The sequence below is a fragment of the Strongyloides ratti genome (assembly GCF_001040885.1).
Source record: "Strongyloides ratti genome assembly S_ratti_ED321, chromosome : 2".
NCBI lineage: Eukaryota > Metazoa > Nematoda > Chromadorea > Rhabditida > Strongyloididae > Strongyloides > Strongyloides ratti.
Window position 1 is genome coordinate 15,660,442 of NC_037308.1, and position 15,498 is coordinate 15,675,939.

General features: G+C 26.0%; 4 protein-coding genes across 4 annotated transcripts; 3 read left to right on the forward strand and 1 right to left on the reverse strand.

Annotated features, from left to right (window-relative positions):
- Positions 1-2,031: 2,031 nt before the first annotated feature.
- On the reverse strand, positions 2,032-2,541 carry SRAE_2000496600 (Mitochondrial inner membrane protease subunit 2; the record flags this gene model as incomplete). The annotated part of the gene is made up of 2 exons (XM_024643912.1): positions 2,032-2,284; positions 2,327-2,541. 2 exons carry the CDS (start codon positions 2,539-2,541, stop codon positions 2,032-2,034), a joined length of 468 nt encoding a protein of 155 aa, XP_024509532.1.
- A 736-nt stretch (positions 2,542-3,277) lies between these two features.
- Positions 3,278-4,441, forward strand: SRAE_2000496700 (Acetyl-CoA acetyltransferase, mitochondrial; the record flags this gene model as incomplete). Its single annotated transcript, XM_024643913.1, has 1 exon — positions 3,278-4,441. One exon carries the CDS (start codon positions 3,278-3,280, stop codon positions 4,439-4,441), a length of 1,164 nt encoding a protein of 387 aa, XP_024509533.1.
- A 279-nt stretch (positions 4,442-4,720) lies between these two features.
- On the forward strand, positions 4,721-5,077 carry SRAE_2000496800 (LSM8 homolog, U6 small nuclear RNA associated (S. cerevisiae); the record flags this gene model as incomplete). Its single annotated transcript, XM_024643914.1, has 2 exons — positions 4,721-4,926; positions 4,981-5,077. The coding sequence occupies 2 exons, from the start codon at positions 4,721-4,723 to the stop codon at positions 5,075-5,077; spliced, it is 303 nt and encodes a 100-aa protein (XP_024509534.1).
- A 663-nt stretch (positions 5,078-5,740) lies between these two features.
- SRAE_2000496900 (ATP-dependent helicase brm) lies at positions 5,741-9,911 on the forward strand (the record flags this gene model as incomplete). Its single annotated transcript, XM_024643915.1, has 2 exons — positions 5,741-6,158; positions 6,211-9,911. 2 exons carry the CDS (start codon positions 5,741-5,743, stop codon positions 9,909-9,911), a joined length of 4,119 nt encoding a protein of 1,372 aa, XP_024509535.1.
- Positions 9,912-15,498: the final 5,587 nt, after the last annotated feature.

The following is a 15,498-nucleotide window of genomic DNA, read 5'->3' on the forward strand; positions in this document are numbered from 1 at the left end:
AAAATAAATTAAATATATTTAAATAAAAAAATTTTCAAGTTAAATTTTTTATAATTTTCTTTTTTTACTTTAATTAATAATAATAGCTATATTTTAAAAAAAATTTTAATGTATTAAACATTTAGAAATTTTAATATTAATATCAAAGTTAAAAATAAATTTAAAAATTATATTTTGCCTAATTGTTAAAAATATAATAGTTTTGTATAACTTTAAAAAAAATTATTATTATTATTATTGTGATTACTTAACTACAAACACAAAAAAATGTACTATTAATAATTATTGTATTCTTTAAATAGTTGTTAATAAAATATTAAAATAAGATAAGTAAATATAAATTTAAAGATTTATTATTTTACAATAGATCTGATAGTTTAAAAATTTAAAATAAATGTTTATTAAATTAACCATGACTAGATTCATAACTTCTAATTCTTAAATAATTATATAGAGTTAAATAAATCTATTAAATACAAATTTTTGAGTAATATTAAAACAATATAAAGTATAACAAGAGATGTTACAATTTTTATCAGTAAATAATTTCTACTTTCTATGTTTTATTAATATATAAAATATACTTTTATACCATTATAAAGATAAAATGTAACCATTTTTTTTGACATAATATTTTTTTTTGTTATTTTCTGTTTATGTTAAATAATTTTTTGATAAATTTAACTATAATATATTATAGTATTAATAATATTATATTTATTGTAAAATTCTTTTGTTCAAATAATCTTGTTTAAGATAAATATTATTGCAAATTAAAATATTTTGTTGATTGAAAGAAATTATTAAAGTGTAAATTGTACTTCATGGTACAATTTTTTTTTAATTTATTATTCAACAAATGACAATAAATTATATTGCAAACTATTCACATACTAGTTTTTTTCACTATTTTTTTACTATAAATAATTAACGTATTTATTATTACAACTTTTTTTTAACTTTTTTTAAATAATTCTAATGATCAAATTTTTTATTTAATGTCAACTTGATAAATAATAATTCTAACTTATTTTTTTATTAAAAAAAACAATGCCTAAAGAATCTTGATTTTTAAAATATAAAGTTAACTATGGATGACAGATTTAAAAAAAAAGAGATAATTACTTTCAAATATAATATAAGATAAAAATATTAAAAATTGTTGCAACCTAGAATAATACATATAAAGTAAACATTTCATTTTTTTATTTTATAAAGATAAATAATTACATATTAATTGATATAGAACATGATAAAATTATATTTCACATTAAAAAAAAACTTTTTAAAGATCTAAGCAGATAAAAGAGTGTTCATTTTTTGAAAAATAAAAAGTAAAAATAATTGCTTATACTCTACATTAACCTTAAATTGTGAAGAAAAAAATATGTTTGATAAATTTAAATTAATCATAGATATATTTAATACAATTTCAAAATAAAAAACTATAATATCAATGAAATTAGCATAAGTGATAATACGAGAAGGATGATATAAATAAGAAAAAAAGACAGAAATAAATTGGTTTTTGAAAAAAAAGGTTAATTAGTTATACTGTCTGCTGTTGTATATATATATATATATATCTTTTTCAAATGTTTATATTATTTTTTTAAATATACTTTTTTATTATTATATTTTTTCTACTATTTTGAATAAATAAAAGTATTTTGAGAAAAACAAATACCAAAATAAAATCGCTTTATTCTAAAGAGAAAAAGCCTATCAAGAAGAATATAAAAAATAATATAATATTCAATATTTAAAAGTTTTATTAAACTTGAGAAAAAGTAAAAAAACATAAGCAGCTTATAATTAACCTTTGTGATAAGACTTGTATTAGTAATATACCAATTTCAAAAAGAGGAAACACTGACTTTGCATTTCAACTACTTTTATTTTTAATAAAATGATATTACAAAATTCTGGCACATATATTATTGTCGCTATGTATCTAAATAATTAAATTTTAAAAATACATTGTTTTTGGGTAATATTTTGAATAAAAAATCTATCTTTCAGTCATTTTTATTATATCAATTTTCCCCAACGACTTGGTGGCCAAATTATATGAGTAGCCGTACCAATGACTAAACCTTTAGGTATTGGTCCAAAATTATAACTATCACTTGAAATATTCTTAATTTTATTATCACTTCCAACACATAGAAAATTTTGTGGTATTTGAAAATATCTTCCATCATTAATTTTTGGAAAACGTTTACGCTCCCCCTCTATTCCTATTACTCTTTTTATCATTAAAACATTTCTATTATTTGGATGACTAAAAAAGTTTTTTTTAAATTTTAGTAAAGATAAAACATACATAAAAGCAATTATATCAGACTTTTGTGGATTTCTTTTTATACGATTTATCCAAACGATGTCTTTTACAGTAAAATAAGAATCTCTCCTACTAATTCCATTTAATGTTGGTTCCATGGAACAACCAACAACAGTAGTAGGAAAGCCTATCCTATCGACAATAAATGTTCCTGATAAAAAAGCTATAAATGAATATTTAACCACTTTTTTTGCCATTTAACATTATCTATCATAAAAATTTTAGAAAATCAAAAATATAGGTCCTAAAACGAAATATGAATATAGTCTATTTATTGTTTCATATATTCAATTAAACATTAAAAAAATATTTAATTTTTTATTAATCATGTTTTGATTCTACAAAATACAAATAGTTTACAACTGTATTTAATCTGTATCCTTCGTTTACAGCTTGTTGGAAGAACATTTACTTTCACTATGCATTATATAATAATTTCTACACAGACAGAAACAGACAGATAATTTTTTTGATTAACAAAATTAAACTTCTTGATTTTTTTTATTCAAATTTTTTTCACGAAGTAAATTTTATTTTTTTTCTACAAAATATACCTATCAATATACTTTTTTTATTGTTTCAAACATTTGACCTTAATATATATTAAAATTATTTCGTAACTATTTAACTAATTAATAATCTAACTATCATTTATAACTATTAATATTTTAACCATATATTGATGTGTCTTTTATTTTTTTTTTTTGAATTTATATTTAACGTTTTTTTTTCATTTCAATGTAGATAAAATATATATTTTTTTATTTCTTTTTTATCTTATTTAATTTTTTTATATTGACATATACATTTTATTATTAAATAACGAAAAGAATTTATTATAAAGTTTGATAAGATAATTTAGTTTTAAAAATAATTTTTTCCTATTTAAGATCAGAGACAATGGTCCATTTTTCAAGAATTATTTTTTCCACTATGAAGGATGCATATATTGTATCTGCTGTCCGTACACCAATTGGATCTTTTAGATCTTCTCTAGGAGCTGTGTCTGCTCCTGAACTGGGAAGTATTGCTATTAAGGGAGCTCTCGACAAAGCAAATGTTAATCCAAAGGAGGTTCAAGAAGTTTTTATGGGACAAGTTTGTCAAGCTGGTGTAGGTCAAGCTCCAGCAAGGCAAGCTTCTTTGAAAGCTGGTTTGGATAAATCTACAGCTGTTACAACTATTAATAAAGTTTGTTCTTCCGGATTGAAAGCTATTATGATTGGAGCTCAACAAATTGAGACTGGTCATCAAGATGTTGTTATAGCTGGAGGTATGGAATCTATGTCAAATGTTCCTTTTTATATGAAAAGAGGAGATATTGGATATGGTGGTTTTCAAGTTTATGATGGTATTGTGTATGATGGTTTAACAGATGCTTATGACAATATTCATATGGGTCTTTGTGGTGAGAAAACAGCTACTGACTTAGGTATTAGTAGAGAACAACAAGATGAATATGCTATAAATTCGTACAAGAGAGCTACAGAAGCTTGGAAAAACGGTGTGTTTAAAGATGAAGTTGTTCCGGTAACTATTAAAGATAAAAAAGGTGATAAAGTTGTTAATGAAGATGAAGAATATAAAAAAATTAACTTTGATAAATTAAAAACATTAAGAACTGTTTTTAAAAAGGAAGGAACAGTTACTGCTGCTAATGCTTCAAAACTTAATGATGGTGCATCCGCTGTTTTAATGGTGTCAGAAGATAAACTTAAATCATTGAACATTAAACCTTTAGCAAAAATAGTAGCTTATGGTGATGCTGCTACTAATCCAATAGATTTCTCAGTAGCACCGGGTATGGTTATACCAAAAATGTTAAAAAAAGCTGGTTTATCACTTAAAGATATTGCACTTTTTGAGTTGAATGAAGCATTTAGTTTAGTACCTTTAGCTAGTATCAAGGAATTAAATTTAGATCCATCTAAAGTTAATGTACATGGTGGAGCTGTTTCATTAGGACATCCTATAGGTATGTCTGGTGCACGTATTTTGACACATCTTGTTCATTCATTAAACAAAGGTGAATATGGTGTTGCTGCTATTTGCAATGGTGGAGGCGGTGCTTCTGGAATGATTATTCAGAAATTGTAGGAAATTTATATTTTATATCTTTTTCATTTAGTAAAAATAAATATTTTACCATTTAAAACAAAAATAATACAATTTATAAATATTCACAGCATTGACAAAAACATTTTTAGCATCACTTGTCTTGAAGGGAATAAAAATTTAAAGTATGTATGTGTTTTAAAAAAGGGATTCTAGAATACCAAAATTACATTATATGTTTTATCGCTGGGATAAGTTCATATTTCATATCCACATTCATTGATATATTATTTTATCTATAACATTTTTTTAATATTAGTTATGGCTATGACAACAACATTAGATGATTATCTGAACAAATTTGTTCAGGTAATCACTGGTGACGGTAGAGATATCATTGGAACACTAATTGGTTTTGATCAAGCTACAAATGTTGTTTTATCAAATTCTAGTGAAAGGATTTATGCTGCTGATAAACCATTAAGTATTGTTAGTTTAGGTCTACAATTAATTAAAGGAAGTAATGTGTAAGTTAAAAAAAAATTCCTTTATTTTCAATTTTTTTTTAATAATTTTTTTAGAGCAATGGTGGTATTAGTTGATGAAGATGTTCATGAAAAAATTGATTGGGAACAATTGATTGCTCCACCAATGGGAGTAATTTGGGAGCCAGAATAATTTTATCAATGATTATACCAAAATCATATTTGTTTTAGCTGTCAAAGACATTTCAAATATGACTTTTATCAACGAAATAAAGTGTGTATAGAAATTTGGTTAAATACATGTATAGAAAAGTTAATTACTAGTATTTTTTATATTTTGATTTTAATAAATTATTTTCCATTTTTTAAATACTTAAATTTTTATTGATAATTATTGAAGTCATCTTTTTTTAAAGTATGTATACTATTTTTTATCTTTAATCTGTAAAAAAACTTCAATTTATACAGAATCTTTGTTATTTTCCGTTTATGGAATAGTAGAATATCTGTTAAATGCCTACTATCTCTCTGTTTTCTACTTTCATAACTGACCTTTTCTTCCTCAAAAGACATATACACTACAAATGTCTTTGCCTTTTACTCTATACTACAGCGCGGTTTTGTGTCATTTGGAAAAATGTGTCTATTTTAATATAAACAAGCGCGTTGTTTGTAGTTACATCTAAAACTTTTTACTATATGTGTTTTTTGTTCTTTCTTTTATAATTTGTAGTACTTTTCAGAACGTATATCAATTCTAAAGATAACTTTGTTAAACAAGATAAAAGAAAATAATATATTCGTTCAATATAACACTTACTACTCTTGCTAATCGTTAATTTCTCTACATTTAACCATGCAACACCAAATGCATATCCAACATCCCATGCATCAAGGTCCTCCACCACAAATGCATCCTGGTACTATGCCTCCACCTGGAAGTCATATGCAAATGCATCCGGGAACTATGCATCCTTCACAAATGCAACAACCACCCCAAATGATGGCACCTCATCCCCAACAAATGATGCATCCACAAGGACCTCAACAACAAATGATGCATCCTCAACATATGCAAAGTATGGCATATGGTAATCAACAACCACCACCAATGCAAATGCAACGTGTTGGAAATCCAGTACCTATTAATCAAATTCCTAATAAGGAAAGTGCTATTCAGTACATTGACAATACAATGGCAGGATTAGAAGAGAGTAACTTACAACAAGATCCAAGATATTATCAAATGGGACAATTAAGACAAAGAATAACAGGTATGTTATTTATATAAGATTTATTTTAATAAAATTTAATTTTTATTTTTAGGTTCTGCTACTGCACCTCCTAAACAAATTGTTGATAATAATAAGAAGTATGAAATAAAAAAAATGACACCAAGTCAAATAGAAATATTACGTAATCAAATATCAGTTTATCGCCGGTTAGCGAGGAATCTTCCAATTGCTAGTTATATGAGAGAACTCGTAAATCGTCATCTTGATATTCTTCCACGTCCATTTCAATTTGGAAGTGATGATCAAAATGCAAAATTACCATATGATTTATCTAAAATTTATCCATTAGTTAGTCAAAAGCGTGACCGTGGAAGTCTTTGTCCATTACCTAAAGGTATAGATCCTAATTTAATTTTGAAAGAAAAACAAAATCGTGTACAAAATAGAATTGGTCATCGTATAAAGGAACTCCAACAATTATCTGTAACTTTACCACCGCAATTAAGAATAAAAGCTGAAATTGAGTTACGTGCGTTACGGTTAACGTCTCTTCAACAAAGTGTCCGCCATGATGTTATGATGCAACTTAAAAGAGATACTTTTATGGAACATTCTATTAATCCCAATCTTTATCGAAGAAATAAGTATATATGTTTACGTGAAGCAAGACAAACAGAAAAGTTGGAAAAACAAATGAAATTGGAGAGAGAGAAGAAACGTAGACAAAAACACAATGATCTCCTTTCAGCAATATGTACAGCAGCTAAAGAGTTTAGAGAATTTCACAAAAACTTCCAAGCTAAAGGTCATAAATTACGTAAAGCTATATCTACTTATCATACAAACAATGAAAAGTTAAAGAAGAAAGATGAAATTAAAAATGAAAAAGAACGTTTAATGAAATTGATGCAAGAAGATGAAGAAGGATACAGACAGATGTTGGATGAAAAGAAGGATAAACGTTTAGTTATACTTCTTCAACAAACTGATGAATATATGGAATCTTTAACTAATCTTGTTAGACAACATCAACGATCAGAGAAACAAAAGAAGAAAGATGAAAGGAAGAAACAAAGAGCCATTGAATTGTCCAAAATATCACCTGATGCTAAATGTAAAGTTAGACATACAACTACTGGTGAAATTATAGAAGGTGACAAAGCACCTACTGTTGCTGAGTTGGATACATGGTTGCAAACACATTCTGGTTATGAAGTTCTTGAAAAGAATGGTATTCCTGTTGAAAGTGATTCAAGTGATGAATCGGAGGAAGAGGAACAAACACCAACTGAGAAAGAAGATGATTTGGCCGGTTTGGATGAGGAAGAAAGAAATAGAAAAATTCTTGAAAAAGCCAGAAATGAAGAGGATGAATACGATGCTAAAAGTAAATCTAGAATGGATTCTTACTATAGAATTGCACATAAAATAAAAGAAAAGGTTGTTAAACAACACTCATCACTTGGTAGTGATAAATTACAACTTAAACCATATCAATTGAAAGGTCTTGAATGGATGGTATCTTTATACAATAATAACTTAAATGGAATACTTGCTGATGAAATGGGTCTTGGTAAGACAATTCAAACAATCTCATTGATTACATATTTAATTGAAATTAAAAAAGTTACTGGACCTTATCTTGTTATAGTACCTTTGTCAACAATTTCAAATTGGAATTTAGAATTTGAAAAATGGGCACCACATGTTAATAAAATTGTATATAAAGGAACTAAAGAGGTAAGAAAACAATTAGAAAGTTACGTTAAAAAAGGAGGTTTTAATGTACTTTTGACCACATTTGATTATGTATTAAAAGAAAAAGCATTACTTGGAAAAATTAATTGGAAGTATATGATTATTGATGAAGGTCATAGAATGAAAAACAGTAATTGTAAACTAACACTCACGTTAAATGCTTACTTCCGTGCTCAACATCGTTTGTTGTTGACTGGTACACCACTTCAGAATAAGTTACCTGAATTATGGGCTCTTCTTAACTTTTTATTGCCTTCTATTTTTTCATCATGTAGCACATTCGATTCATGGTTTAATGCTCCTTTTGCTCATACCGGAGAAAAGTTAGAATTAAATCAAGAAGAAACAATGCTTATTATTAGACGTCTTCATAAAGTTTTACGTCCTTTCTTACTTCGTAGATTGAAAAAAGAAGTTGAATCACAATTACCTGATAAAGTGGAATATGTTATACGTTGTGATATGTCAGCAATTCAGAAAATTTTATATGAACATATGAAAGAAGGTATGCTTCTTGATTCACGTAATGGTCAAAATAGAGCTTTGATGAATACAATTATTCATCTTCGTAAACTTTGCAATCATCCCTTCCTTTTTGAAAATGTAGAAGATGAATGTAGAGCATATTGGGGAAGAGAGTGTACTGGAAGAGATCTTTTTAGGGTTTCTGGAAAGTTTGAATTTATGGATAGAGTTTTACCCAAGTTTAAGGCAACTAATCATCGTGTACTTATTTTTTGTCAAATGACTTCTGCAATGACACTTCTCGAGGATTATTTTACATATCGTGAATGGAAATATTTACGTTTAGATGGTTCAACAAAACCTGATGAAAGAGGAGAATTACTAAAAGTTTTTAATGCACCCAATAGTGAATATTTTCTTTTTATTTTATCTACACGTGCCGGTGGTTTAGGATTAAATCTTCAAACAGCTGATACTGTTATTATATTTGATTCTGATTGGAATCCTCATCAAGATTTGCAGGCTCAAGATCGTGCTCACAGAATTGGACAGAAAAATGAGGTTCGTGTACTTCGATTGATTACTGCCAATTCAGTTGAAGAAAAAATTCTTGCTGCAGCTAGATACAAACTTAATGTTGATGAAAAAGTTATTCAAGCTGGTAAATTTAATCAAAGATCAACAGGTGCTGAAAGAAGAGAAATGCTTGAAGCATTAATTAAGGCTGATAATGATGAAGCTGAAGAGGAAAGTGTTCCTGATGATGAAACAATTAATCAAATGATTGCTAGAACTGAAGAAGAATTTGAAATTTTCCAGAAAATGGATATTGAAAGAAGGAGAGCTGAGGCAGAGTCGGATGACAGAAAACCTAGATTAATTGAAGAAAGTGAAATTCCAACAACTATTTATGAAGCTGCTGAAAGAAGTGCCAAAATGAAGGAACAAGCTTTACTAAATTCAAATGACAATAGTTTATTGGAAAATCTAGAAACACCCGGTAGAAGAAGTAGGAAAAATGTCAACTATTCGTCAGATCTTATTAGTGATCGTGATTTTTTTAAAGCATATGAAGATGATGATGATGAGCAGGAAGAAGAAACAAGATCACGTAGTAAAAAAGAACGTAAAAATGGTAATGGTCGTAGGAAACGTGTTCATTTAGAAGAAGATGATGAAGATACAGAAGATTCTCGTTCTTCACGTAAGAAACGTCGTCCTTCTCCGGAGAGTGAAAAATTGTTTATGGAAGCTGTAGATGGGTTATGTAGTATAACAAAACAAGATGGTACAACATTGGCAGATCCATTTATTCAGTTACCATCACGGAAAGAACTTCCACATTATTATGAAACAATTAAAAATCCAATGGATATAAATAAAATACGTAAAAGGATTCGTGAAGGTAGGTATACGGAGTTTGATGAACTAAATGCAGATATGGCATTGGTATGGCAAAATGCACAAGAGTATAACTTAGAGAACTCAGAAATTTATAATGATTCTGTTCTCTTACGTGAATATTGGCTAAGGATTACTGGACAACAAACGAATATAAATCAAGAGTAAGAAATTGTCTACAACTATTACATTTTGCCTCTTTTCAAAATTAATTAATAAAAGGTATTTTATAACTGATAAGACGTGATAGTAAACATGTATAATGAGAAAAATAATTAATGTTTTGGACTATATTTGATATACAAGACACTTTTTTTGTTAGTAAAATAAAAGTTTAAAATTAAAAACTGTTTATTTTCATAAATTTTTTTTAAATATTAATAAAATAAAACTTTGTAAAAATTTGATAGATATTTATATATTTTTGTTTTAACACAAGAGAAAAACCTAACATTCTGGCACCACGTATTTTCTTCATAAGTTCTGAATTGTTTTTATATCCCAAAAAATTTCATAATTTTATGTTAAAAGAAAGTAAGTAGTGTAATATGTTATAAATTTGTATTAAATATGGAAAATATTTTATACATTTATTTTTAGAAGTATCATTAATTCATAGAAATAGTCATTTTGTTTTAACTTTGTATATTGACTAGTTTCTTTTTAATATTAATTTTTTAAACATTTTGAACTATTTAAAAAAAAGCATTGTATGAGAGTTCTTTTAGACAATAACATTTTTTAAAAATTCTTAATTTAATTGATGAATTCATTATACAGTAGGTTGTAAAAACATAAAAGTACTTACTATTTACTGTGATCATAATTTACAATTATTAAAAAAATAAATGATGCTTGACTAGTTTCAAAAAGGAATCATATGAAACTAGTCCCATGGTAATCTAATAACTTTTAGCTGAGTTATTAAAATGTTGTGAACAATGAATATTTAAAAAAAATTTTCACTTTTTGTTATATCTCGATTCAGAATAAAGATAAAAACAAACTAACTTGTGGAATCAACTACTATTCAGTTTTCATTTAGAGTCTACGTTTAAAACATTTTTATATCTCCAATAGTTATTGAGATATAAAAAATGATGACAATTAATTAAGCGCGCAAAAATACCCAACAATGTATCTCAAAAACAATATAATTTCAGAAAAAATTTTCAACGTAGACTATAGCTTAAAAGTTTCAAGAAGCCTAGCGCATCTAGTTTCATGCTTCTAGAAGCTCATTTACTTGAGTTATGAGATTCATACTTGAAACTTTTTCAAGATACATTTTGCATCATATCTTGAGATCAAGTAGAGATACAAAAATTAGATTAGGTTTAATCGACTTCTCACAAAAATCTGATCTAGAAGAGTTTGTTTAATTTTAATATTTTCAATTATATCACGGAAGTCGGATTTTTTCAAAAAATATTCCCCGCTTTCGCCTCTAACTTTAACTCATCACAACTCTTCAAGTTTTACTTTTGATATACCCTTGATTATATTTAAAATTTATCATTTTTCAAGGGCTATAAGATGAGTATAGTTTCATTTTGAAATTCCAAAAAAAGTTATTTTTTTAGTAATTATGCTGAAGGTCAAGTTGGAAATATTTGGACCAACTATGAATCTTGGTAAATTTTGGTAATATTTGTTTAGGAACAATTTTTTTAAACCAACTTTTAAAGAGAAATCGAATGAAATTAGTCCCACGGTAATCTGATAAGTTTCAGCTGAGTTATTGTAACGTTAGGGACAATGAATATTTAGAAAAATTTTCCGCCTTTCACTGTATCTCGCTTCAAAATTCAGATATTAACAAAAAAATTTCTGGAATCAACTACTATTCAATTTTCATTTAGGGTCTACGTTCAAACTATTTTTATATCTCCAACAGTTGCTAAGATATAAAAAATGATGACAATAGAATTAGGCGCGCAAAAGTACCCAACAATGTATCTCAAGAACGATTAAATTTCAGAAAAAATTTTCAACGTAGACTATAGCTTAAAAGTTTCAAGAAGTCCAGCGCATCTAGTCTCATGCTTCTAGGAGCTCATTTTCTTGAGTTATGAGGTTCGTACTTGAAACTTTTTAAAAATACATTTTTCACTATATCTTGAGATCAAGGAGAGATACAAAGATGAGACTAGGTTTAATCGACTTCTCGCAAAAATCTAATTTAGAATAGTTTTTTTAATTTTAAAATTTTCAACTATATCACGGAAGTCGGATTTTTTCAAAAAATATTCCCCACTTTCGCCTCTAACTTTAACTCATCACAACTCTTCAAGATTTGCTTCTGATATAGCCTTGATTATATTTAAAATTCATAATTTTTCAAGGGCTATCAGATGAGTCTGATTTCATTGTGAAATTCCAAAAAAAAGTTTTTTTTTAGTACTCTAGCTGAAGGTCAAGTTCAAGATACATGGACCAATTATGAATATTGCTAAGTTTTAGAGATATTTTTATAGAAGAACTTTTTCCTAGACCACCTTTTAAAGAGAAATCGAATGAAACTAATCCTATAGTATTCTGATGAGTTTCAGCTGAAATATGAAAAGTCAGGGACAATGAATATTTAGAAAATTTTTCCGCCTTTTACTATAACTCGCTTCAAAATTCAGATATTAACAAAAAAATTTCTGGAATCAACTACTATTCAATTTTCATTTAGGGTCTACGTTCAAACTATTTTTATATCTCCAACAGTTGCTAAGATATAAAAAATGATGACAAAAGAATTGGGCGCGCAAAAGCACCCAACAATGTATCTCAAGAACGATTAAATTTCAGAAAAAATTTTCAACGTAGACTATAGCTCAAATGTTTCAAGAAGACCAGCGCATCTACTCTCATGCTTCTAGGAGCTCATTTACTTGAGTTATAAGTTTCATACTTAAAACTTTTTCAAGATACATTTTTCATCATATCTTGAGATCAAAAAGAGATACGAGGACGGGATTGGGTTTAATCGACTTCTCACAAAAATCTGATCTAGAATAGTTTGTTTAATTTTAATATTTCCAACTTTATCATAGAAGTCGTTTTTTTTCAAAAAATATTCCCCATTTTCGCCTCTAACTTTGACTCATCATAACTTCTCAAGTTTTGTTTCTGGTATAGTCTTGATTATATTTAAAATTCATGATTTTTCAAGGGCTATCAGATGAGCCTAATTTCGTTTTGAAATTCGAAAAAAAGTTCTTTTTTTAGTACTTATGCCGAAGGTCAAGTTTGAGATACTTGGACCAATTGTAAATCTTAGAAAATATTGAAGTTATTTTTATAGAAACACTTATTTCTAAACCAAGGTTTAAAGAGAAATCGAATAAAACTAGTTTCATAGTAATCTGACAATTTTCAGCTGAGATATAAAAAAGTCGTGAACAATGATTATTTAGAAAAAATTTCCGCCTTTTGATATATCTTGCTTCAAAATTAAGATATAAACAAAAAAATTTCTGGAATCAACTACTAATTAGTTTTCATTTAGGGTCTGCATTCAAAAAATTTTTATATCACCAACAGTTAGTAAGATATAAAAAATGATGACAAAAGAATTGGGCGCGCAAAAGTACCCAACAATGTATCTCAAGAACGATTAAATTTCAGAAAAAATTTTCAACGTAGACTATAGCTCAAATGTTTCAAGAAGTCCAGCGCATCTGATTTCATGCTTCTAGGAGCTCATTTACTTGAGTTATGAGTTTCGTACTTGAAACTTTTTCAAGATACATTTTTTACTATATCTCGAGTTCAAGAAGTAATACGAGGACGAGACTAGGTTTAATCGACTTCTCACAAAAATTTGATCTAGAATAGTTTGTTTAATTTTAAAATTTTCAATTATATCACGGAAGTCAGATTTTTTCAAAAAATGTTTCCCGCTTTCGCCTCTAACTTTAACTCATCACAACTCCTCAAGTTTTGCTTTTGATATACCTTTGATTATATTTAAAATTCATGATTTTTCAAGGGCTATCAGATGAGTATAGTTTCATTTTGGAATTCCAAAAAAAGTTATTTTTTTAGTACTCATGCTGAAGGTCAAGTTGGAAATATTTGGACCAACTATGAATCTTGATAAATTTTAAAGATATTTTTACAAAAAAAAATTTTCTAGACCAATTTTTAGAGAGAAATTAAATGAAACTAATCCCATGACAATCTGATAATTTTCAGCTGAGATATGAAAAATAGATAACAATGTATCTCATAAACGATTGAAATTTTAAAAAAATTTCATTGGTTTCTCAGCTTCATCTAATTTGCAACAAAGTTAAAACAACTGTTAATATTTTCATTTACAAAAGACAATTTTTTTTTAATGTAGTTGATTCCATCTGATATTTGAATTTACCTTAAGTTTTTATTATTTTTATACTAAATATACTTATTATTACATATACAATATTTTATTATTTTTTAAATTGGAGATACTTAGTTATTTTCAAATCTAAAATTATGGAAAAATGTTATATTACTTAAAGTAATATAAACTATATTTTTAACAAGATAAAAATGAATTTTTGTAGTTTTTACAAATAATAATTTTAAATAATAATATTTAATTCTACAATAAAAATGAAAAACAATTTTATAAAAATGACATTTAGAATAGTAGAAAATATTTTTGTGGTAAAATATCATTTTGATAAAGTGTTAATATTTAATATTTTGAATGACAAAGAAGACTTATTGTTTCATTTAAAAAAAAACAATATAAATTTTTTTCTATCAATCAAATAACATTTCATAATTTCATTTTATATAAAAGTTTTTTTAACATTTTAATTAAAAGTATTAATTATAAAGATAGAAATATTTTAACATATATAATAGATAAAACAAAAAGTAAAATAAATAATTATTACAATAAAACAATTGTTAAAAAAATATTACTATATTCTTCTTTTTATTTTGTAAGAAAAAATTTTTTCGTCAAACAATATTAATTCTAAAAAAAATAGTAACATTTTTTTTGTCAGATCAAAGATTGTAATCTTCTTATTCAATTGTTAATTAACTAAAAATTTATATATAAAGGAGGATGATAAAAAATTTTTACTATAGAATAATTAATTTACAATGGTATTGAAAAATATTTAATTTTTAATTCTGATATTAATATTTATTTTTAATTAATAGCAGATTTTTACTATTATCTTCTTTTAGTTTTATTATAAAATGATTAAATAAAAATAAATTATTAAAAAGACTAATAAAATTAAAAAGAATTAATAATTGATTAAAAATTGTATCAATTTTTTATATTTTTAATGGTGTTTTTTAATATATTATATTTGTATAAGAAACTATGGTATACAATTTGAACCTTAAATTGACATTTCCATTGATATTTTATTATGGAATATGTAAAAGTAATTGTTAAGCTTACTATTTGTTTGGAAGCTTCTTCATTACAATGTAAATAGGTAAAGGTTCTTATATAAAATCAGAACTATGTAAAAATGGTATAAATTTAACAATGTATTGTATTATAGATTAGTTCTTTAGAAGTATATGTTTATAGTATTATTTTATATTTTAAGATTGTTATAAGAAAAAAAAAAGAAAACTTTTCGCAGTTATATCATTTTTATTTTGATATATTACAAAGTATAGGAAATTTTTTTATACTTAGATATCACCTTGACTAATGGTGCATGTACTGTTGATATTGTTATCTGATCATGAAGATTCTATTATTTTATACAAAACAAAGTAACTTTAACGTCATTTCTCACAT